Here is a 25,756-nt window from a genome sequence, read left to right on the forward strand (position 1 = left end):
AGAAAACTGGTTAGTTATCAAAATGGATTTGCTTGTGGAAAACATCACTCAATATTACTAGATGGTCACTTCCACAGTTTTGAAATTCTGTAAGAAAAATGAGGCAGGAAAGGAACGCTGCATTGTGTCAGTGTGTTAGAAAGCAACTATTAGTTTTGTTTGTGTACCAATAGCAAGCTCAGAGGGGCTGAGAAAATCCTGCATTGTAGTGATCCCTTGGCATTTATCAGCTTAAAAAGCCAGGTTTTTATATTTGTATAGCAATGCTGGGTGCCTTATAAAACACTGAGACATCTGGAAGGGAAGGGAAGGACAGGGACGTTTATTGAACACTTGACATGACCTCAACATTTGTTAGCTATTCCTTAATTTATTCAACAAGTATTTATCAAATGTATCCTCTGAGTTAGACACTCTTCTTAGCACAGCACTTAGGCAGTTCCTTTACACGTGTTATCTTGTTTAATATATAGAACAAGATATTGCTCTTATTTAACAATATCTTATTTAATATTTAATATTTAAAATATTTAATATTTAAATAATATTCAAATATTATTTTATTCAATATTTAAAACAACCCTAGGAGACGTAATTATTATCAGTATCCTCATTGTTATTATCCCTACATTCATTTTATGAGGAAGTAGACTCTTAAATTGGTAACATTGTGACTCAGATCTCAGTTTGCCAACTTAGAAGTATATGATTTTGAACTGTGTGGCGCAGTTTGATTTTACCCCAACAAATTAACAGAAAATTTACTTTGCACTAAATATAAAAGACAGGTGTAATGATTCAGTGACGGGAAATAAACTATTCTCACTTGTCCAACAGGAGATCAAAACTGGATACCACTGAAGAATGGTGATTATCAAAAAGGGATATAGACAAATATTTTAATTTATCTAGCATAATCTCTATGTTCTAACATCTCCACAAAAAGCCATGTTTTAGGATTCTGCAACAGTGAGTGGGGTTTACAGGAAATATTCAGACAGTCAGCTGGACAGATTTTGGCTGTTCTTCTCTCATCTCCCTATTTTTTCCATTTACTATGTCTCCTTTCCCAAAAGGCTAAGATTTGAACACGGAGGGCCAAAGAGAAAGAAAAGGCTTGCTAGAAAATAGTGTCCAACTATCACTTCCTAGGAAGCAGAGCCACTAGGTCGGGGCATCCACAAGGACCACAGTGCTCTAAGAGCACCCTAGCAGTCGCATCCCACCGTCATCACTGCAGAGGGAATTACCCCCAAGTCCCAGGACCAGGACACAGAGATTTAGAAGAGAAAAATTATTCCCATTAGGAATTACATGTGTTTCTTTTTCAGAAAAAATGTGGATCCTCTGATTTTAATTTTTTTTTTAATTTTTACTTAAAGACTTACTTATTTCTTAGAAAGAGAAGGCACACATATTGGGGCAGGGGCAGAAGGAGAGAGAATCCTGAAGCAGACTCCCCATGAAGCAAAGAGCCTGACACACGGGGCTGGATCCCATGACCCTGAGATCATGACCTGAGCGGAAACTGAGAGTCGGCTGCTTAACAGACCCAGCCACCCAGGCGCCCCTAGGATCCTGATTTTTAAAAGTGGACCAACTAGGCAAAAAAGTAACTATGTGGTCTATCGAGGATATTTTTTTCAACTTGTTAGTTTTTAATAAGATATTACGTATATTGAAACTTAAAATAATTAACCATTTTACATAATCCTTTCCAGCATCCATGTAAATTACTTGTGAATCATTAACTTCAAATTCTGTTTTTATCCATTGGTGGCTTTTTTTAATCCAAGGCTGGCAGTCTCAGCACAGAAAGGCACATTCTTATAGCTGCTCATGGTATTTCTGCCAGAATTTAGTGCTTTCCATGGAGGACTCCCTTGGCTCTTCTCAGGTCACTCCTACTTCCCTAACATGTAGTCATACCTATGCACAGGATACGTCCACAGCCTACACACGACTCTCGCTGAGGCTGAACTGTCTCAACCAGGAACTGGCAAACTACATTCCACAGGCCAAATCTTTCCTATCTGCTATTTTTGTACGGTCTGCAAGCTAAAAATGGTTTTTCACATTTTTAGATGATTGGAAAAAATCAAAAGAAGAATAATATTTCTGGGCATGTGAAAATTATATGAATTTCAAATTTCAGTGTCTACAAATGAAGTCTATGGGAACACAGCCACATCCATTCATTCACTTAGAGTCTAGGGCCACTTTCATGCGATGATGGCAGAGTTCAGTAGCTGCACTGAAGACTGGATGGTCCACAAACCCTAAAATATCTACTGTTTGGCCCTTTGCAGAAAAAAGTATGCCTACCTCTGTTCTAGACATGTGATGGAGAAGTTATTTTAAAATAGTACAATTTTTCTTTAAAGAGAGACACATTCAAAAAATACATGCATTTCTGTACTTAATTCTGTTACCTATTGTATGTTCTTCCTACTTTTTCTTTCAAGGCTATGCTGAGTATTGTGGGGGAAATTTAAGCTGATTACACCATTTTTCTTTCAGTTTTCAGAGTATGTTTTGCGGTCTTTTAGAGACAGATACTTTTTATAAATGTTCATCTTCTCTACCCAAATAGTTCATGATTTTACTACTAATATAAAGGCAAAATAAAATGTGATATGGGAAGTCATTTTTGCATGAATACCTGAATAGTAAAAAGAAAAATGATATAGAAATGTCTTAATGGGGCTCCTGGGTGGCTCAGTTAGTTGAGCATTAGACTCTTGGTTTTGGCTCAGGTCATGATCTCAAGGCATGGAGGAGATCCAGCCCCATGTTGGGCTCTGCCCTCAGTGTGGACTCTGCCTGAGATTCTCTTCCCCCCTTGGCCCCTTCCCTTACTGGTGCATGTGCTCTCTCTCTGTCCAATAAAATAAATAAATAAAATATTTTTAAAAAGAAGAAAATGCTTTAGGGAAAAAAGTCTCCCCTCTTCTTCAAATAGAGAAATTAAGAATAGAATTCCTCCAGAGGAAGGAGCATCAGATGATAATTAACTAAGTATTGAATAAGAAAGAGGAGAGAGAATTTTCTTTTGTACATGCAACATTACTGACTTCTTTCTCTTTACATACCCATGTATGCATATGTGTTTATAATATGTTGTTTCGATAATGTAAGGAGTTTTCAATCTTACTAGCAAAGAATTAAGGTAAGGATCTATTAGGAATTGGGCACCAATATAGGCAGCAAAAAGCAACTGAAACCAACCATCCAAGAGCTTTCCAAGGTAGTGATTCATCTATTCCCAGAAAAGTGAAGCAAAGATCAATATGAAGGGATAAGAAGGGGAAAGAGATCACTACAGACTCACAAGTTCATTTTGGAAATTCATTCATCCAACAAATCTCTATTGAGCCCTGAGAGTGTTCCAAGATCCATCTTACTACTGATGATTTAGCAAGTGACCAAGAGACATGAAGTCTTGGCCTTGAAAGAGCTCATTGTCTAGTAGGGAATACACACGGTTAATAAGGGAGCAGATCTCCAGATGAGGCTAGACTGTGAGAGTATGAAAGAAGTAAAGGATGACATGGAATATGATTGGTTGGTGAAAGAGGCCTCTTTGAAGAGGTGCTGTCTGGCTGTTGTTTGACAGGGAGGAGGACACTGCCTGTGTAAACCTAAAGCCTGGAAAAGGCCTGTAATGTTCCAGAACTATCAGAATAGTAGCTTCTGGGCAGGAGGAATGACATGAATCTTTAAAGGCATAAGGTGAGGAAACTTAATATGCTCTAGAGAAATAGTAATATTTCTATTGGGGCAAAAAAGTTTAGACAAAAATAGTAAGACAAAAAGCTAAATATGATATTGTAGGCTAAGAGAGCTGAAGCATGATCAAATTTAGAATTTGAAGATATAAGTTAGATGCCTCCTAATTATAAGTAATAATTGATGATGTTGGCATGGATAAGTCCTCCTGAAGAGAGAATAGAAAGAGCAGATTAATGGGCGCCTGGGTGGCTCAGTGGGTTAAGCCGCTGCCTTCAGCTCATGATCTCGGGGTCCTGGGATCAAGTCCCGCATCGGGCTCTCTGCTCAGCAGGAGCCTGCTTCCTCTCTCTCTGCCTGCCTCTCTGCCTACTCGTGATCTCTCTCTGTCAAATAAATAAATAAAATATTTAAAAAAAAAAGAGCAGATTAATTTATTCAACAAATATTAATTGAGCGCCTATTACATGCCAGGCACAGTTATGGGCACTGAAAATACACCAGTGAACAAAAAAGTTAAATTTCTTGATCTCATGGGACTGGCGTGATATCTCCGGGGGAGACAGACAAGGAACAAATACAACTAGATAGAATATAATGGATGTGATTAGGAAATAATAAGTGGGGTTGGGAATTTTTACAAAGGAAAGCTTCTTTGGTTAGTGGGCATTTGTGCAATAATCTAAGAAGTGAGATGGTGGGCTGTGCAGATATTAAGGAGATGACAGGAAAAAAAGGCTAAGAAATGTAGTTTGGGAAAGCCTCACTTTAAGGGGGTAAAGAGAAAGACACCAGAAATAAATGGAGAGAGAGAAGAAGAAGACTGCAATAGTGAACTAACTTAGGAATGGAGAGCTGCATGTTAATAAGAAGAAAGTATCTTTAAGGGGAGTCAAAGTTTTATAAAGATTATGGAGACGAGCCATTGGTTTGGTTTGAAACCATACTGTAAGATTAGTTTCAGACCATGCTCTCTTGCACAGGTTGGCAAACTTTTTATACAAAAGGCCCAAAAGTAAAAGTTTCAGCTTTTTGGGCTAAGCGATTACCCAGTTTTGCTGGTGTGATATGAGAGCAACTACAGACAACTCATAAATGAATGATCATGCAAGGAAATGTGGTGTTTAATCATGTAATAAAAATGTCTTGGGGCACCTGGGTGGCTCAGTGGGTTAAAGCCTCTGCCTTCGGCTCGGGTCATGATCACAGGGTCCTGGGATTGAGCCCCGCATCAGGCTCTCTGCTTGGCAGGGAGCCTGCTTCCTCCTCTCTCTCTGCCTGCCTCTCTCCCTACTTGTGATCTCTCTCTATCAAATAAATAAATAAAATAAAATTTAAAAAAAAATGTCTTGTGTGACCAGTATTGTGTAATTTTTTTTAATTCCGCAAATGTTTATTGGGCAGAACTCTTGATTTCCCAACACTAAAGCACTTTCTTGCCCAGTGTCACCTACCTTAATAGAAGGTGCCACTGTCCCTGTACCCCTGGGGATAAAAATATATGTTTATAAAAATAAAAAAATTAAAAAAAAAAAAAAAATATTAAAAAAAAAAAAAAAAAAGAAGGTGCCACTGTCTATTCAAATGTTCACACCAAAAACCTGAAGGCCATCTTTACTTCTGGTTTTCCTTTGCCTCCTATGACCCATCCATCAACACGTCCTCTCAGTTTTATTTGCAGAACGTGTCATAAATCCCCATATTTCTATCTCCATTCCATTACCCTCTACCAGAATCTACAAACTGAGTTAACTCAAGAGTTGTATAACTGGCTTCCTTGATTCCACTCTTTTTTTCTGAATTGCTTCTTCTCTCAGAAACTAGAGTTATCTTTAAAAAAAAAAAAAAAATCAGATCATGTTGTTCCCTTACTTGAAATAATTCAATAGCTTGCCGGTGCTCTTAGAATAAAATCCAAATCTTACACAATGGCTTACAAGGCTTTGCATGGCTTGGCTTCTGCCTCTCTCTGTGGTCACATTATACTAGTTGCTTGTTTACTGACCCAGATCAAGTTGTACAGGTCTTTTCTTTTCCACCACAGGACTTTTCCTTTCTAACTAAAAGAGTATTTTCTATTCTTATCTTTGAGTCTCTGCTAACTTGGATCTGTTTTAACTGCCCTATCTAAAGAAATCCACCCAGCCCCCCATCATTCCTCTCTATGATATCACCCTGTTTATTTTCTTTATGACCCTATTCATAGTTGAACATTGTCTAGCTTATGTACTCCATGTGTTTATCATTTGTTTCCTATACTAGACCATAAACTCTCAAAGGAAAAGTATTTTCCATATTTACCACCATATGATAGTATCCTAACATACAGTAGGTCTAACACAATTCCCCCCATATTTCTTTTCTTTTCTTTTTTTTTTTTTTTTTTTAAGGAATGAAGTTTACCAAAGACTCAAAAGAGGAAACTGGGGCTTAATGTGGCAACTTTGGGCCCTTGAAAATAAAAGACTTAGTTTTCCAACTATTTCATGATCTTTGGCAAGTTATTTAATTGCTCGTTATGTGTGCGTGTGTGTGTGTGTGTGTGTATTATATACATACATATATATATATATATGCAAAAATACATAGTCTTTCATGAGGATTCTGCTGAAGTTTATTCCCTACACATAGTTAGACACAATCTATGTCAATTCCCTTTTATCTTTTATCTCAACCATCCTCTGCCTTGTGTAAAAGATAGTGGAAAATTAAAAAAGAAAAAGTCCTTACATAGAAAAAGATTACAATCTAGTAAGACATCTGTTTCAGGCAAATATCTTAAGTATGAGCAGAATGAGTCATAAGAATGTTTCTTCTGAACTCCAAACCTGTCTACTGAACTGTTCAAATGAATGTCTTTAGGAATCTTAAATGTAGCATATCTGAAGCTTAGTTCTTGATTTCTACTCACCCTTCATCTAAGTATGGTTTCCGTATATAGTCTTCCCCATATCTATCAAGTGTACTTTCATCCAACCTTCCCCCAAGACAGAAAACAGGAAGTTATCCTTGACATGTCCATATCCTTATCCCCAGAATCTCATTCATCACTGTGCTTGCTATTTCTCTTCCAAAACACACCTTAAAGTTGTTTTTTTTAATCTCTGTTTTGACTGCTACACAATCTTCCACCAAATGTTTAAATAAAAACTCACTATATTTATTGCTTCCACTCTTGTGCCTTTCCTACACACTTTCCACACTACAGTGAGAAGACTTTTGAAGCAGAGTTGAATCATGTTACTTCCCAATGAGTTCCTGTTACACTTGTATAAGATACAAAATTCTTCTGGGGGTCTCCATGACCTGATGTCCTCTCAGTGTTAGCTCATGACTTTTTCCATTTACAACTGCTGTCCAGTCATACATGTTCTTTCATTTCATATCAACCCCTCCATTGGTTAATTATTATTCAAGTGTTAGCTTGAATTCTTTTTCAGGTTTTAACTTGAATGCCAAGAAGAACTTTCTAGCACTGAGCAACCACTGACCCCATACCTAACTGAGAAATCTTGGTTAGTCTCTCTTATGTCATTTACCACAATTTAAATATGTCTATGAATTTATTTATTTATCTACATGCATTTTGGTTTTAAAAGTTGTTTTTTCTTTTATTTTCCCTTATACAATAATACAATTATTTATTTATTCATTCATCTAATAAGTTTCATATTTAAAAACTTACTATCTTCCTCACTGGAATGTAACCTCCATAAGGACAAAGACCAGGCATATTGGGATCATCTTTTTGTGTCCAGAAGATGATTGGTACTTGGCAGTCACTTAATAAATATTGATTTAGTATAACAAAAGAAGAAATGAAGAGCAAAAGACCAATTTTAACTGGGAAAAGGGGACTGGACAAGGTTAAGCACATGACTCTAAGAAATGTAAATAAGAACAAAGAGGTGATTTCAAGTTGTTCATAAATATTCAGCTACTTCTGGGCACCTCGGTAGCTCAGTCAGTTGACTGTCCGACCCTTGGTTTCAGTTCAGGTCATGATCTCAGGGTCATGAGACTGAGCCCCCTGTGGGGCTCTGTGGTCAGAAAGGAATCTTCTTGAGATTCTCTCCTTCTCCCTCTGTCCCTCCCCCAACTTGTGCATGTTCACAAGTGTACTCTCTCTCTTTCTCAAGTAAATAAATAATCCCCCCTTCAAAAAAAGAGAGAGACAGAGAGAGAAATTTAGCCACTTCACCTTACCAAAAAGAAACTATTGACCTTATGCATTTTGCAAAATAGGGAGAACAGAAGCTAGACATGTGTGCCTAACCTGGTGTAATTTTTTGAAGAAAAAGCAGGAAAAAATAGCAGTAACAAGAGACCATCTACTGAGCAGTTAGATACCAGCAATAGTGTGTTACCTCACTTGGCTCCACAACACTCTGAACCAAATACAATTAATCCCATTTTGCAGACTAGTTTTGGATCCTTATGTTGCAAAAACACTCTAGTCCTCATGGAGTTATAGAAATGATTCATGAATTCACAGTCAGAATATAAACAAACTAAAGAATGACTGGTGGAAAAAGGTAACATGAGCTCTGTATCTGTGAACCTCACTCCTTTCTCATCAAGGCCAGAAAATGTCTTCAAACCAAAAAAACAAACAAACAAAAAACAAAAAATCCCCATGCAAACAATAATTTACTCTTCCTCCCCACACACACGCATGCACAAACACATAAAAACACACACTCTGCGATTAAATTGAATGCTCTATTTCATTAGAATTTATATGTAGTTTAAAAAGGCATACCAATAAATTACAGTTTTCTTTGACCTATATTGTATAAGTTATATTAACATATTTACTTTTCTGTTAAGAAATTAATATTTAAAATGTAAATATTCCATATTTCTAATGTGCCAGGATATTTTTAAAATATTTTTAGAATTAATTTTTTAGAATAAATAAAAGACTTTTAGAATAAATTTTAAAGATGGTAGGTTACCCTCTTTAGTAAGAATATTATTATATTTTAGGAAAAAAAATTTTTAAAAAGGAAAGAGGGAAAGTTAAAGATAATTGGGTAATGAGTTTGGGCGAAGTAAAAGGAGACTACTTAGATAAAAGGGAAGCAGGGATTAATGTTCCTAAATAACAAGACAGATTCTTTGAAAAGAGGAAGGTTCATATTTCAAAATGTAATAAAGTAGCCCAAATGGGTATTGAAGATCATTATTAAAACATTTTTAGTGGCAAAGAAAATGTTTCAGTGTCTTAGTCTCAATTATATCCCTCTATATTCCTATTGCATTTTAGAACCTTATTTCAGAATATAGATGGATATATAACCTATTATCCAATATAAATCATTCCTTTATGAACTATTTAGTTCCTACAACTACAACATTCTATTTTGTAGTTATCAGCTAAGACCTGAATAAAATATTTTCCAGTATATAAAGTTATATAGGCTTTAAAGCTTATTATTGGATATTTAATTCAGCTTAACTTTTCTTAAAAAGCATCTTTGCATTTTGACATAACTTAAAAATAAGACAAAACAAAAACAAAAAACACTATTTTTCCCCTAAGCCCAGAATATAAATTTTATTTTTTATTTTTATTTTTATTTTATTTTTTCATTTATTTATTTTCAGCATAACAATATCATTATTTTTTTCACCACACCCAGTGCTCCATGCAATCCGTGCCCTCTATAATACCCACCACCTGGTACCCCGACCTCCCACCCCCCACCGCCACTTCAAACCCTTCAGATTGTTTTTCAGAGTCCATAGTCTCTCATGATTCACCTCCCTTTCCAATTTACCCTAACCCCCTTCTCTCTAACTCCCCATGTCCTCCATGCTTTTTGTTATGCTCCACAAATAAGTGAAACCATATGATAATTGACTCTCTCTGCTTGACTTATTTCACTCAGCATAATCTCTTCGAGTCCTGTCCATGTTGCTACAAAAGTTGGGTATTCGTCCTTTCTAATGGAGGCATAATACTCCATAGAATATATGGACCACATCTTCCTTATCCATTCATCCATTGAAGAAAACAAAGAGGCAACCCACGGAATGGGAGAAGATATTTGCAAATGACAGTACAGACAAAAGGTTGATGCCCAGGATCTATAATGAACTCCTCAAACTCAACACACACAAAACAGACAATGATATCAAAAAATGGGCAGAAGACATGAACAGACACTTCTCCAATAAAGACATACAAATGGCTATCAGACACATGAAAAAATGTTCATCATCACTAGCCCTCAGAGAGATTCAAATTAAAACCCCATTGAGATATCACCTTACACCAGTTGGAATGGCCAAAATTAGCAAGACAGGAAACAACATGTGTTGGAGAGGATGTGGAGAAAGGGGAACCCTCTTACTTTTGGTGGGAATGCAAGTTGGTGCAACCTCTTTGGAGAACAGTGTGGAGATTCCTCAAGAAATTAAAAATAGAACTTCCCTATGACCCTGCAATTGCACTCCTGGGTATTTACCCCAAAGATACAGATGTCGTGAAAAGAAGGGCCATCTGTATGCCAATGTTTATAGCAGCAATGGCCACGGTCGCCAAACTGTGGAAAGAACCAAGATGCCCTTCAACTGATGAATGGATAAGGAAGATGTCCATATTTTTTTTTTTTAAGATTTTATTTACTTATTTGACAGAGAGAGACACAGCGAGAGAGAGAAAGCACAAGCGGGGGGAGTGGGAGCTGGAGAAACAGGTTTCTTGATGAGCAGGGAGTCCGATGCAGGGCTTAATCCCAGGACCCCGGTATCACAACCTGAGCCCAGGGCAGATGTTTAATGACTCAGTCACCCAGAAGACTCCAGAGTATAAATTTTCATAGTATCGGAAACAACTGCATTTCATGGTATCGGAAACAACTGCACTAATAAATATTGTAGAACATACACAACCATACTCACTCACACCCACTCTCTCATATTCATATGTCAAAAACTAAAACAGAAGATTGGATTAAAGAAAATAGATTAAACTAGCCACATAAGAGTAATTATATTCCTAACGTTAAAATCCTTCTTATGAAAATGTAAGTAGGCAGCATAAAGCAGAAAAATATTTTTGACTGTTTAGAAGACATTATTTAAAGACAAAAGAGACTAATTCACTTATGAATTCAGAGGTTACAGTTATGCTATAGAATTATTTGATGCATCCATAGGGATAATTGATACAGCTGGGTAGACTACAGGGGATGCATTACATGTTAAGGAGAGAAAATTATGAAATTAAATCAGAAAAGATCCTCTGTGTTAATCATTCAGGGAAGAAGGATCTGACTACTGACTAATAAAAACAAGAAAGAGAAGAGGAGCTCCCGAAGACAGAAAAATGTAAATACCATTGGAATGTTTGGGGGCCTACAGAGTCATTATGCTACAAACGACAACTGGTAACAAACTCATTTTAAAATAGACAAAGCACAAATAGTTTTTTAGATTTAATTATATTATCTGTCTAGGAGTCTGAGATCCTGGTCTGCTTTGTGAAATAAACAGTAAGCATACCATTGTGATTAGAAAAAACAAACAGAAACGCAGGGTATTAAATTTAGGTAAGAACTTTAGCAGTTCCCTGGAGGAAGGGACTGTGGCTACTGGTGACTGAGTTGCATGACCACACATTCAATCAGGAGCAGAACCCATATTTGACCCTATATTTATCCACTACCAATTACCAAGAGCCTAGTACACGCCAGATGCTAAATAGATATTATATTTAATCTTTATAATAACACTTTAGGGAAGATATTATTATCTATACTTTAGAAAGGAGCCAACTGAGGGATTTAGAAATGAAATAACTTGCAGAAGGTCAACTTGTTGTGGTATAATCAAGTTTTGCAGCCAAATCTAGCTCCAAAGTCAGCATGTTTTCCTAGATACTAAATGGCATCCCTGTTAGCACTGACATAAAGAGCACCAGTCTTTAATCTGAGTCATATTTTTCAGTTGTCAAATTCAGTTGTCAAATTCAAATTTATTTGGAATTTAGCAAAAGAAGCAATGGAGAAATAATTTAGCATAGAATTCTTGGTATATCCAAATAAAATAAGACTTTTGAAAAGCTGAAGCCATAAAAATAGAAAAAAAATTAAAATCAGAGTCTCTTTTCTCTTCACTGGTTATTGTTACAGAGGCTGACCACTATAGCCATAGAGAAAAGCAATTATTGCCATAGAGACAGAATGGAATTGTTTTCGTATTCATACAAACTCACAGCAACTTCCTTCTATTTCACTGAAAAGAAGGCTTGCAGAATGCTAATTTTAGTAATTTCAAAAGCTTATATAAACCAATAGAGATCAGAGGTATTATAACAGTCAAATTTTGTTTTCAGTTGGCTTTAGATTTTGTTTCTATTCTGGTCTGTAAGTGTCTACCAGATCCTGAGGGAATTAACCTCTAACAGGAGAATATAGGCACACTGGGAAGAGCTATCATTCCAACATGCTTTAGATACAATGTTTTTAGGGAACTAGGGAGTCACTAGCTCTTAATGCTAATCCCATCTCTAAAAGTCTTCCCCTAGTTGAAGTCCTCTTCCCCTTCTCCTTTTTTTTTTTTTAAGATTTTATTTTATTTATTTGACAGACAGAGAGAGAGATCACAAGTAGGCAGAGAGGCAGGCAGATAGAAGGGGGAAGCAGGCTCCCTGTTGAGCCGAGAGCCCAATTGGGGCTCAATCCCAGGACCCTGAGATCATGACCTGAGCCAAAGGCAGAGGCTTAACCCACTGAGCCACCCAGGTGCCCCACCCTTCTGGATCTCTTGAACAGAGGGAAAGCACTGTCCCTTTGTGCAAAATTCCTCTGCAGAGCTTCCATAGGGCACAGAAGCCATGAGCAACTTCTTTGCAAAATCTCATGTTCTTTCGCTCTGGGTCCTGGGTGACTCAGTCAGTTAAGTGTAAGTTAAGTGTCCCACTCTTGATTTTGGCCCAGGTCCTGACCTCAGAACTGTGAGACTGAGCCCTCCGAAGTGTCGACTTTGCTTAGGATTCTCTCTCCCTTTCCTTCCTGCGTTCTCTCGCTCTCTCAAAATAAATAAATAAAATCTTAAAAAAACACAAATCTATGTTCTTTATAGAGATTAATTAAAAAAACTCAAGCCTAAAGTGGCTTTTGAATTATGCATCAGCAGGTGAGAACCCATGAATTCTATCTATATTCTCACCTGAAGTTTTGAAATTGTGTTTTTCCATTCAGGACAACTTTCACAAACTGTGTTCAAGATGTACCACTAAAGCATGTATTTCCACCATCTGTGATACATGCATTTCATTCTTTAGGCTGCGAACTCTTTCTCACAGGCATTGATAGCGAGGGGAGGAGTCAATGTCTCTTTTGCTTTTCCTACTCATGTCCCAGTTTTGCTGAGAATTACTATGTGCTCAATGGTGTACATTCCCAACTGAAATTTGTGTGACCTCATTAGTTTTCCTCAGACCATGAGCATTTTCCCAGCAAATATAAAATCCAAAAGAAATAATGGGTTTTAGAGCCCAAGATGTGGACCTTATCTAGACATTCTCCACTAGACAGTTAGCTGAAAGAATGAAGACTGAATGAGTAACAAGTTCACAAAATTTTCACTGGCTAGGAAATGTTATAAAAGGTTTATTAAAGGTAATCAGGTATTCTTTAAAAAATGTGTAATTTGCCAGAAAACAATTTTGAGATTCCTAATAAAGTAGATATATATGAAAAATATCACTACAAAAGAAATAAAGGTCAGAAGTCATTTTACCTTGACCTAAAAAATACAGACTACATGAGTAAGATTTCCCCAGAGTCATAATAAAACCACAGTGAAGTTCTTTATATAACAGAAGTAGGTTAGAGTGTGGTTGGCTGAACAAGATAATGAAACAAATCTTTAACTTTCAATTACTAAGATGCAAAGGGATAAAGATACATTGATTCTGAATGGGAAGCATTGATGTAGGGCAAATTGTGTGAGTGCCCTTAACACCGTGGCAGCAAGGTTGTTAGGAGTAAATAAGATCATGAATATCTGTGAAAGTGTTAATTTGGGAAATGCTGTATAATTAATATAAGGAATACCTTACCAAATATTTTTTTTTGAAAGCCTAAATGACAAAAGAAAAAGCAAAGACATTTTCCTATACATTGTATAGGAAATGGTACCTCTGAAAAGAGTTCCTTGGAATAATAGCCCCTTTGTGACACTAGGAAATTTTTACTAAAATATACACTCAAATATTGTATCTGTAAAGAAGTAGGGAAAAAGGCCTTCTAAAGTAGCAAAATGTAGACTCTACTCTCTCTTAACTGTATTTAAGATAGGATAAGAAGCCAAAGCTTTTAAAAATCTGGAGACCAAATGAGAAATTTATAGGAGAGAAACAGAATGAGAGCTAGGAATTGGCGTAATACAGGTATAGTGGAGAAAAAGTTTAGGGCATCTGGGTTATTTGAAATGAGAAATAATGGCTATTAACAATGTGTTCTAGTTTGAGTTTTTTAGGGACAAGAATCATTATTTAATGACTACATGAATAATTATGTCCTTGAATAGACTGTATAAAACAGATTAGATAAGCCTAAAAATATTATGTAACTATTTTCACTCCCGTTACCTTCTAGAAGATCACAGGCCTCTGATTATTTGAAGCACCATAATATGATCTATATTTTCTGCTTAAGGTACAGGTTGTAATCATGATACTAGCACTATTACAAATAACACTTTTTTTAAGCTAGAGAGATAAAGGTGTTTTTGCAGAGACATTTCCAATTTAGATACTTTAATGTATTTTTTTTAATTAAAGATATATTTTTATTAAAAAAAAAAAAACAAAACAAAACACCAAACACCACAAAATGGTTTAGAGCTGACCGGTTATGGCTGGACTTAGTTGACCCCTAAATATTTTTCCATTCTTGAGCTACCATGACTTTATAAATAGAAGACACACTAAAATAATGGAGAAAGTAGAATTTATTTCACTTGGTAACCAGCAGCTCAATCTGAGTTATAACTTTAAGAAGTCATTTTAAAGAAAAATTTCATTCTAGCTTTTTTCCAGGGATTCAGATGGTAGAATGATAACAGAGGCTGATGCCTTCACAGTATAAAATTTCTTATACTGCAGGAGCAAGAATGTCTGCTGGACTTAGAAACAAGAATATATAAAACATAAACAGCATGGCGACTATAGTTAACATTACTGTATTATATATTTAAAAATTGCTAAGAGGGGCACCTAGGTGGTACAGTCATTAAGCAGTTGCCTTCGGCTCAAGTCATGATCCCAGGGTCTTGGGATTAAGCTCCATGTTGGGCTCTTTGCTCAGTGGGGAGTCTGCTTCTCTCCCTCTGCTCCTCCCTCTTGCTCTCTCTCTTTCTTTCTCTTTCAAATAAATAAGTAAATCCTTAAAAAGATAAAAGTTGCTAAGAGAGATCTTTTAAAACGTAATTAATAATTAATTAATTTATTTATGAGAGAACAAGATTGCAAGTCGGGGAGAGGAATGGGAGAAACAGAGGAAGAGAGAGAGAGAGAATCTCAAGCAGGCTCCACATTCAGCACAGAGCCTGGCTCCATCCCATGAACCTGAGATCATGAACTGAGCTGAATTCAGGAGTTAGACTCTCAACTGACTGAGCCACCCAGGCGCACCATAATGGAGAAGATCTTAAAAGTTCTCATTGTAGGAAAAAAAAAAATTGTAACTAAGTGTAATGATGAATGTTAACTCAACTTATCATGTTATGATTTCCCAATATATACAAATACCAAGTCATTATGTTGTACACCTAAAACTAATACAATTTATATGTCAACTACATCTTAATAAAAATTTTTAAAAGAATAAGAAAAGAAAAAATAAATAAACTAAGACAAGCTTGCTTTGGATTCTAAGCTTTAGAGACATTTAAATGTTTGCCAAAATAAGTTTTTGACTTTATAGGATACAGATTTAGACATAAATCTGTCTTATTTTTGTAGTTGAGTTCTTGCAAGTGTACTGGAGACATTTTCTTGAGCCCTCTCTTTTTTTCACATCTTGTTTCTAACCATTAGTAAGTTCTGTAAGATCAAGCTTTAAAATGTCTCCAGGATCTGACGTCTTCTCACTCTTTCCACTGGCATATGGTCTAAACCAATGAGCTGTCTCATCTGGATACAATAATACAATGCAGTAAACACCCAAGCTGGGCTGTTTGGCTATCTCTGTATAGCCAGTTCTACCCCACTACAGCCTGTTTTCACTCCACATTCAGAATGGTTCTTTTAGGACATAAATAAGATTAGGTCATGTTTCTGCCCACATTTTTCAATGGTTTTGCATCTCATTTAGATCTACCGTCATATGCCGTCCACAGGCTGGCTCCCCTCTCCCTTTCTGGTTTCGTTTCTTCCCCAGAACCAACTTCAGCCTCTTCATCACCCTCTCCTTTAGTGCCTCTACAATATCAGGCAATGGATGCCTCAAGACCTTTTACTTATTGTTTCTTCTGCTTGAAATGTTCTGTTCCCACATATAATTGTGCCTCATACTCTCAAGGCACTCAGGTCTATATTGAAATATCACTACTTTGATTAGAGGTCTTCCATGGCTATCTAGTCTAAAATGACTCTTTTTATTTTCATTCTCTATCCCCTTACCATGGTGGATTGCTTTATTTCTTTTCATATCACTTATAACCACTGGACATGTTAGATGGTACTTGTTTGACATCTATCTCTGCTATAAAACATAAGTTCCAGGGCACTTGTGTGGCTCAGTGGGTTAAAGTCTCTGCCTCTAGCTCATGTCTTGATCTCAGGGTTCTGGGATCAAGCCCCGCATCGGGCTCTCTGCTCAGCGGGGAGCTGCTTCCCACACCACCACCACACCTGCCCCACCTGCCTCTCTGCCTACTTTTGATCTCTGTCTGTCAAATAAATAAATAAAAATCTTTAAAACAAAACAAAACAAAAGTTCCATGAGAGCAAGAATGTTGTCTAATTTGTTCCCTGAGAAATTCTTAGAACTTAGAACAGAACATGGCACATGTTTATTGAATAAATGTCTAAGGGCTCTTAAAGCCATAGAGCATTATCAATATATTATAATGATACTTGGAAGCACCTAAAATAGAGTTCTCAGTTGGACGGAAGAGGACCCCTGAGTCGTATGTCTTGCTCATCACTAGAGGGTTTGGATACAGCTTTTGTCAGTAATCTCCCCAGCACTTCCACCCCCTTCCAGTGTTCTGGAATAAGAAGATCATAGGAAATATTATGAGATAATATCTATTAAATGAGAAAAATCAAAGAATTCATAGTGCTGCATTCCATTCCAAATCATAGTTTAAAACTATGTTTGAACTATTTATCTTCTCAAGGGAGTACCACTAAAAAAAAGAAAAAGAAAAAGAAAAGAATTAAAAAAAACCCAAAAACACGTATTTTTAGTTTTCCTCTGTGATCTACATAAAGACACCGCAGTTGTTTCACGTGTCTAGCAAGAAAGAGCAGTAGAGAGCCAGAAAGAGGAGGTAGAATCTGACACTTTCAGACTCAAGTCTAGCAGACTCAACCAACGTCAGTAGCTACAGATAAGCAAAAAAAAAAAAAAAAAAAAAAAAAAAAAAAAGACAGTAAATTGTGTATTCCTCAAGCTTGGTGTCATCTGACTACAAGTATTTGATTTTTAAGAAAAGTTAAACAAGTGACAGAGACGTATGAACCACAAAACAAAGCAGTGACCAAAAGGAAAATAAACCTAGAAAAGAGAAGCCACTTTATTTTATAATTATATCATCAGATTGAAGGTTGGTTTCTCAATTGAAGAACAGGATATTCTGTGACAGAAATGATTACATTTATTAGTGAGTCAAAGAAATAATATAGATGTGATGTTGACGAGACAGCATTGTGGAGAGAAGAGATGTCAGAATTGTATTATGCCATTCTTCAGATTGAATTTGGATTCAATTTCAGAAAATATCAAGTATGAATGTTCATTCTGAAGAGCCCAGTATTTTGTATTTCTAAACCAAGAATAGATGGTGATATTTAGCTTGGCAAAGAAAAATGTCTTAACTTTAATGTTTTCAAGACACTAGCTTTATTGGATTACTGGGGAAGAACTGAAACTATACTTTCCAGAATCATATCTCTTAAGGTTTATACACAGGGACAACTTTTTTTTCTTTTTTATTTTATTGATATATTTGACAGACAGAGATCACAAGTAGGCAGAGAGGCAGGCAGAGAGCGAGGGGGAAGCAGGATTCCTGCTGAGCAGAGAGCCTGATGTAGGGTTCAATCCCAGGACCCTGGGGATCATGACCTTAGCTGAAGGCAGAGGCTTTAACCCACAGAGCCACCCAGATGCCCCACAGAGGGACAACTTTTACAACTTATAATTACAACATTCTGTATTTTGAGATAGTATTAGTCTAAAAAATATTCCCTTTTTATATGATACTGTCAACTTAGAATATTTCCTAAAGAACAGTTGTGACACAGTAGTTAGTGGGTGTATCAACATTCATCTATGCCAACTAAATCCTTAGAGATAATTGTATCAAAATGACAAGGGGGTAATCATTGGATTACCACCTTGTGGAAAGCAGATAAAGAGTTCAGAAATTTAGATCCTGTTCATCGTGTCTGAACTTTTCCCGGAGAACTTTTAAATTATAACATCAGCAATCACCAAGGATTTCACATAAGTCTTAATAACTCTGATCTTCATTAGCAATAGATATTAGCTATAGTATTCATTTTGAAATATTCTTTCGCTCCTAGTAATTACATGTCATTGATTTTATTCTGCCTTGTTTTGGGATTCTTTATGCCTACTACCTCTGACTATTCTTACTCTGACATCTGCTATATCTTTATGGGTTTTTTTCCCCCCTCAACATTAATTTTTATTCTATAACTTATATAAACCTTCATCTAGAATAACATCTAAGTTTTATTTAAACACAAAATATAGTTCTTAATCTGGTTTATTACTGTACCTGGAGATCTCTCCATAACCATATATAACAGAAAATATAATGATATTTAATCGACACAAAACATTATATTATTTTCAGGTACATAACAAAATAATTTGGTATTTATATATTGTGAGATGACCATGGCAATAAATCTAGTTAACCTCTATCACGACATGTATTTATAAGTTCTTTGTTTTTAATAAGGGCAACATCTTACACCATTTCTTTCTTATTACTATTCTGATAGTTGAAAAAAAATCTTTTGTGGCTTCAACTGTCATTTATATGCAGTTGATTATCACATATATATAATAAATTTGACTTCTCTACTAAAGCCCAAGACCACATTTCATTCTTTCACTTGAGTGTTACACTTACATCTTAACATTAATATGTGAAAGACCCTCTCAGATGTTTGTTGAATAAATATAATCACATTTTTTTCTGACACCTTAAGTTATGAAATATTGTCATTTCTGCCTCAGACCTCAAATTCATAACTATGATTTGGTTTCTATTCCTATTACCACTAACTCAAGTCTTCCTAATTCCCTCATGGATTGTAAAAGGTCTTCCAGTTTCCACATTTAAAGTCTTTTTTTTTTTTTTAAGATTTTATTTATTTATTTGAGGGAGAATGAGTGAGAGAGAGCATGAGAGAGGAGAAGGTCAGAAGGAGAAACAGACTCCCCAAGGAGCTGGGAGCCCGATGCGGGACTCGATCCTGGAAGTCTGGGATCATGACCTGAGCCGAAGGCAGCTGCTCAACCAACTGAGCCACAAAGAAAATTCTATTTCTGCTCTAACATAATCTCTTACCAAGCACAGCTCTCATCAGGTCAAGCTTTGGTTGCTCTCTATTGTCTTCAGAATTCAGAACCATCTCACACCATGTCTCACCACGCTTCTCTAATTTTATTTCATTTTTCTTTACTTCCATACATACGTATTTTTATCAACATAAACCACTTATCTGCTAAGCACAATCTCAACTTTGAAGCTCTATACTGTTTCTGTTAAAAGACTGTTCTAGAATGTAACCATCTCCTTGCCATTCATTCTCATGTTGAACTGTCAACAATCCAGTCATCCTTCAAAATCTACACTAAATGCTTCCTTCTTCAATAAGTTCTCAAGGTCCTTAATACAGAACAACATCTCTTGTAAGGAATCTCTACATTTGGTTCATATGACACATACCAAACTGTATTTTATTTATTAATGTAATTCTTTTATGTCCTAAATGAGGCTGCAATCCCCTTGTAAGCCAGAAGATGAGTCATTTATTTTAATGACTAATTAAAGGTTTTGCTTATAGTAAGATAATTTTCTTTTGATTTTAATTGAACAGAGTTAGTGGGCTAGCAACATGTAACACATTACTATCTTCCTTGAATTCAGTTTGATGAATACAATTCAAGTTCTAAGCCCAAAACAATTAACTTCTAAAGAACAATCTATTCTTACCAACAAATAAAGTAAATATAAAGGCTACTTGAAGTTGTTGTGGAAAATTGATGGCTAAAAGCCTAATAAAAATTATCAAACACTTTGCTAAGGGGTTAGACAAACTTTTAGAATAATGGAAATCCATTAGAGGCACATGGCTCTAATCATGGAAGATCTCACACATTCTAGTCTGCCTTGGAACACAAAATGCTGGGCCAGAAATAATGTACTTTTTTTTCGCTTTCAGTGCTTCACCTTCTTTGCTTTATGTTACTGCCTCCAAAAATCTTATCATTTTTGAATCATAAGTCTAATTGCTATTCTTTGATTCCAGTTTATACTGTAATAAATATAAAAATTGTAAAAGAATGAGCAGTTTCAAGAAAGAGATAGTGGTTAGCAAAACACAGGGAACATGAAGGCTAAAATATGGGAGGAGTTTCCAGAAAGTTTTCCTGAGAGGAATTTCAGGGACGTGTTGTGGGAAACACAGGGCTGCAAGGGACTGCAGAGTAAAATGCTTACAGAGAAAGAACAGAAAGTAAGTTTAAACAACTCTTCAAAGAATGTTTTGTTGAAGAAAAACAACTTTAACTTATATTAAATAATACTAAGATATAGTCCCCCTGACCTAATTGATAACACTAATATATTTTAAAAAATCAACAAATTCATATCTTTTACTAAAACAAAAACCACTTACTTATGCAGCATATTTATAACATTTAGTATACAATTTTGCAATAAACTGAGACATATTACAAATTGGGATTTCTCTGTACTGTATAAATTCTTCATGTTCATTCATCTATTCAGCAACATATAAGCTCTTTATGTGCTTAGTCTTTAGTAAGTGCTCATTAATTTTCATTTATTATAATTATCATATCTCTATTTTGAATGTCAAATTCATACATGAATATGAAAAATAAGTATTCTGTTTTAAGCCCAATTATTTTATGAATGCCCAATGTATTTTATAATTTTTAGCTTGTTTAATATCTTTGTTCATAGAATAATTTTTCAAGCTTTGTATTAACTTTCTTAAAACCATAAGTCTTTTGAGAAACTGATCAAAGCTACGGACCTGCCCCCTCCAAAAATGAACATGAATGCATTTATATCAAAATGTTCATAGGTTTTTAGCATAAAATAGCATTTCATTTATTAGAAGCTGATGCAAGTAGAGACATTTTTCAGAAAAAAATAAACTTTAAAACTTCATTTCAACTAATTCTGAAGAAAATCTTTCTAAGATATGTCTTTCATTTTCTTGCCATCTTAATTAGATTATAGACACTTCTTTCTTGATGAATAGAGGCCATGATTTTAGATATTAAGTGTCATTCTAAGTCTTAGAACTGGTTGTTCCTACAGCAGGGGCTCCATAATCTGCTACATTCTTTCAGGATAGCTTTGTCCTTATTGTTTCAGCATTTCACTATTACATTTGTTATACACGTGTATCTAACAACACTATCTCTGCTTCCAACTCAATCTATCTAAATCAGGAACCAGAAAACAGAAATGCTGAAGCAATATTTGAAGTTGAAATAAAACAGACTATCAGCAAGGTTCTAAGACTTTCTTACTTCAGTCTATGGTCTTTATGATATTTATTTTTGGCTATTCAACTCTGTCTTTCTTCAGAAGCTTACCTATATCCCAGAAAAGTAAGGTGGCAATACATCTAGGCTTTTATGGGAAAAAAAAAAAAATAATCATTTTAAGAGACATGATGATCTCCTGTGGTTCTTTAGTCTTAATCCAATACACACTGTAGAAAATGACCATAAAGAATAAGCATCCTTTCTTAGTTACCTAGCATCTATTTATTATTCATTAGCTGTCCGTACATGTGTGTTTAAATGTGTGCACATAAATCTAAAAAAAAAAAAAAAAAAAAAAAATTTGGGTTAGTGGGTTAAGCCGCTGCCTTCGGCTCAGGTCATGATCTCGGGGTCCTGGGATCGAGTCCCGCATCGGGCTCTCATCAGCAGGGAGTGTGTTTAAATGTGTGCACAAATCAGTATGTGTGTGAGTGTGTCTTCAGGATAATAAGCTTAATGTTGGGTAATCAAAATTTGTACTTAGGATGTAAGACAAATAAGTGACAACTCTCACATTTCATAATTTGCTACTGTAAATTATCCTCTGTGTGTGTCCTTGTCCAAAACTTGGGAAATATCAGACAAAACTATATAATGATGTTTTACATATGCTAGTCCCAAATTGAATAACATGAAGAATATGAATAGTTAGTAATTATTATTTATATTATCCAATTTGATACTAGTGGATTGTGATGGTTAATTATATGTATCAACTTGACTGGGCTAAGGAATGCCCAGATAACTGGTAAAACGTTATTTCAGGGTGTGTCTATAAGCATGTTACTGGAGATCAATATTTAATCATAGACCAAGTAAAGATTGCCAACAATGATGTGGGTGGGCATCACCTGAGAGCTGAAAAGAACAAATGGCAGAGGGTGGATTTGCTCTCTCCTTGAGCTGGGGTATCTATCTCCTTCCTACAGACATTGGTGCTCCTGGTTCTAGGGTCCTTCAGGTTTGGAATGGAACTATATTATCAGCTTTCCTGGCTTCCAGCTTGCAGACAACGGATGACGGGTCTTCTCAGTCCCCATAATTGCATAAGCCAATATCCCTCAAATAAATCTCTTCCTATATATCGACTTAAGTCTTACTGGTTCTGTATCTCTGGAGAGCCTAACTAATATATGGATACACTTTGGAAAAGTCCAACATGTTATTGAGAATAACCTTCGTCTAGTCATGAAATGATAAGTCAGTCTCTAGGTAAGTATTGGAAGGAAATCAACAATAAATAAGACCTCTTTGTATAATAGCATTGTATAATAATATTTGGATATTTATTCACAGAATATAACCTTTTAAAAAAACATAATTAGTTATACATAAGTGATCAGAAGACCAAATCACACTGTCCTTATGCAAGACTGAAGACAGTATAAGACAATATTGGCTTTATCTGCAGTACTAAAATGCTTTGAGTTACTATATTTAATACATGTCTTAAAGTTTAGCAATGATAAAGGAAGTTGGCAAACCTAGAAAACAGAATCTTCATGCAAAAAATACACAAAGTTTTCAAATACATAATTTTGGCAAGTCAAAAGGAAGGTAAAGAGTAATAAATGTTCATAATATACAGAATTTTTGTAGTAAATTATACTAGACTGTAGAGGATTTCATATATTATTATTCAAACAGTGCGCTTAAGTCCAAATTGAAGTTTACTGGACTCTGAGATTGGCATTCCTTTTTTTTTTACAGCTTTTTTGCCAAACTGAATAAAGGCCATGTATCAATTTGATACTTTCTTTTAAAGATTTTTTCATTATTTATTTATTTGAGAGAGAGAGAGAAAGCACACACAAAGGAGGAGAGAGGGGAAGAGGGAGATGGAGAAGAGCCTTAAGCAGACTCTGCACTGAACATGGAGCCAGATGTGGGGCTCAGTCTCATGATCCCAAGATCACGACCTGAACAGAAGCCATGATTTGGACGCTCAACCGATTGCACCACCCTGGTGCCCCTCCCCAATCTGATACTTTTAATTGGCAATGACTTTTAGAATTAGATGTTAACATTTACAAAAAAGAATTAAAGAAGCAATACCTCTGTGTGTTTCCCCCTTAATTTTTCTTGGAAATTTGTGAACGGACTCATCTGGCACAGCAGCCTTCGTGGGTCCTCCTCGCCATAGAAGTCACAAAGCCCTTTAGAGAGTGGTTCCAGCTTCAATGACCAACAGCCCCAGAATCTCTCTAGGTTTTTCCTTCCCTCTACCAGATAACTCATAGCCCAACATACTATCCCTTTTTCTACAGAGTTGATCTTTCCTCTCTTAGCCCAACCACTTTTGGAATGCACATTTAATTTGGATTTTCTCTGATTTCTGAATTTAGTCTTCAAGAAAGATACTATTTTTGATTCCCTTTCCTTCTCATCACTCAGTGTTTAGAGTAAGGGACAGTTCACTCCATTCCTGAACCAGCACAAGCTGCTAAACACCCACTCAGAGGGAAAGTCTGGGCCCTCAAACTGACTCAGAAAGTGGATAAAAACATAAATCTAACTGAAAGGTCTCATGCTGCATGATGATGGTATATTGGCATGGAGATGTCCCCCATTTAAGGACTGCATTGCGTAGGCCCTCCTCAACTGAAAAATATTACCAGCAATTAGTTATTATCCTTTATTATTTGAGGTCATCCTGAGGGAAGATATCTTATGATCTCATGAGTCCTTATAGGACTAAAATACCTTCAGAAGAAATCAAGTGTGAAGTGAATGATTAAAAGCTATAATATATGTGTGTGTGTGTGTGTATATAAAATATATTATATGTTTATATGTTCTGTACTAGTTGAACTCCCCCAGTTAACCACTCCAAAAAGTTAGGTATCTTCCTGATCCAGAAATTAAAGCTTAAACATGTCATGAATAAGAATCTGAGGAAAGCTATATGTATTTAAAAACATTATCTATAGCTCAGTGGTCTTGAGGTGAAGACTACTAAAGCAGTAAAAAATGACAGAAAATCTGAATCACAGCAACATTATGATAGGAAACTTCTAAAGAAATGAAAAAATGAAAAAACTGTAAACCTGTATCAGCTCAATGCATCTAATATTTGAAAGACTATTTCTGTACTCTCACCATGTTTTTTACTACAAAGAGTAAAAATCTGCCATTTGGTTAACATTACTGTTGTTGGTTCAGTGTAATTGTGGTTCTGAAAAGTTGTGTAGGTTTTGCTCCTCTGTGTAATTCCTCCTCCATTAGAGATAATTATTAAATGAGCAATGTATGGAAGATTATGAAGACTCATTAAAACAAACAAACAAACAAACACTCAAGAATATACATTATATATTTTCAACATTAGCTCAGACACCAATGAACATTTGGCGAATGGAAAAAGACAAGATAGACAAGATAAACACTCTAGGAATCCATACAAATGTGTGTGTCTTTGTGTGTGTGCGGGTGTGTGTATAATTATATGTGGTTGGGCCTATCTAAAAATGAGACAGTAAGTATCCACAATATATTACTTACATATACCTGAAGATATGCGCAATGGATATGACACTCAGAAATATCTGGCACAGATACCTGCAATTTTTTTAATTTCAGTAAGATTTGGGGAAAAAAATCCTATTTCTTACCTACATTTCCAGTCATTAAGTATGAATTCTGAAAGGCCATCATCCCCATTCCAACAATGTGTATAAAATCTTCAATCACCTGCATTAACTCTATTGAGCCAGGATAAATCTAAAAAAGAAGCAAAGATTGGAAGGAATAAAAAGTCTACATAATGGAATATATAACTGGAATAACAAAACTACATAACGAGGTCACAAATGAGCTCTGATTTATTGGAAGGAATTTCTGCAACTAGCAGCAGTTGTATTTTTGAATCACTAATTGAGAATGATACCAGGTGTCACATGGCAAGAACTTTGAAGGTGATATGATGTAGTGATTAATTCTCCATAAATCTAAGGAAACTGAAAATATCTAACAGATTGTATCCTTAGAAACAGCCC

General features: G+C 35.6%; 1 protein-coding gene across 4 annotated transcripts in view; it reads right to left on the reverse strand.

The window, feature by feature from the left end:
• ADGRB3 (adhesion G protein-coupled receptor B3) overlaps positions 1–25,756 on the reverse strand; it is a 726,064-nt gene that overhangs the window by 324,906 nt on the left and 375,402 nt on the right. For all 4 annotated transcript variants that reach the window (XM_045069381.1, XM_045069382.1, XM_004769290.3 and 1 more), the window contains one exon: positions 25,373–25,481. In XM_045069381.1, the coding sequence (XP_044925316.1) occupies positions 25,373–25,481 (109 nt within the window). The remainder of the gene's footprint in view (positions 1–25,372; positions 25,482–25,756) is intronic.

This window comes from Mustela putorius, unplaced genomic scaffold (genome assembly GCF_011764305.1).
Source record: "Mustela putorius furo isolate JIRA1106 unplaced genomic scaffold, ASM1176430v1.1 tig00003927_pilon_pilon_pilon, whole genome shotgun sequence".
Classification (NCBI taxonomy): Eukaryota; Metazoa; Chordata; class Mammalia; order Carnivora; family Mustelidae; genus Mustela; species Mustela putorius.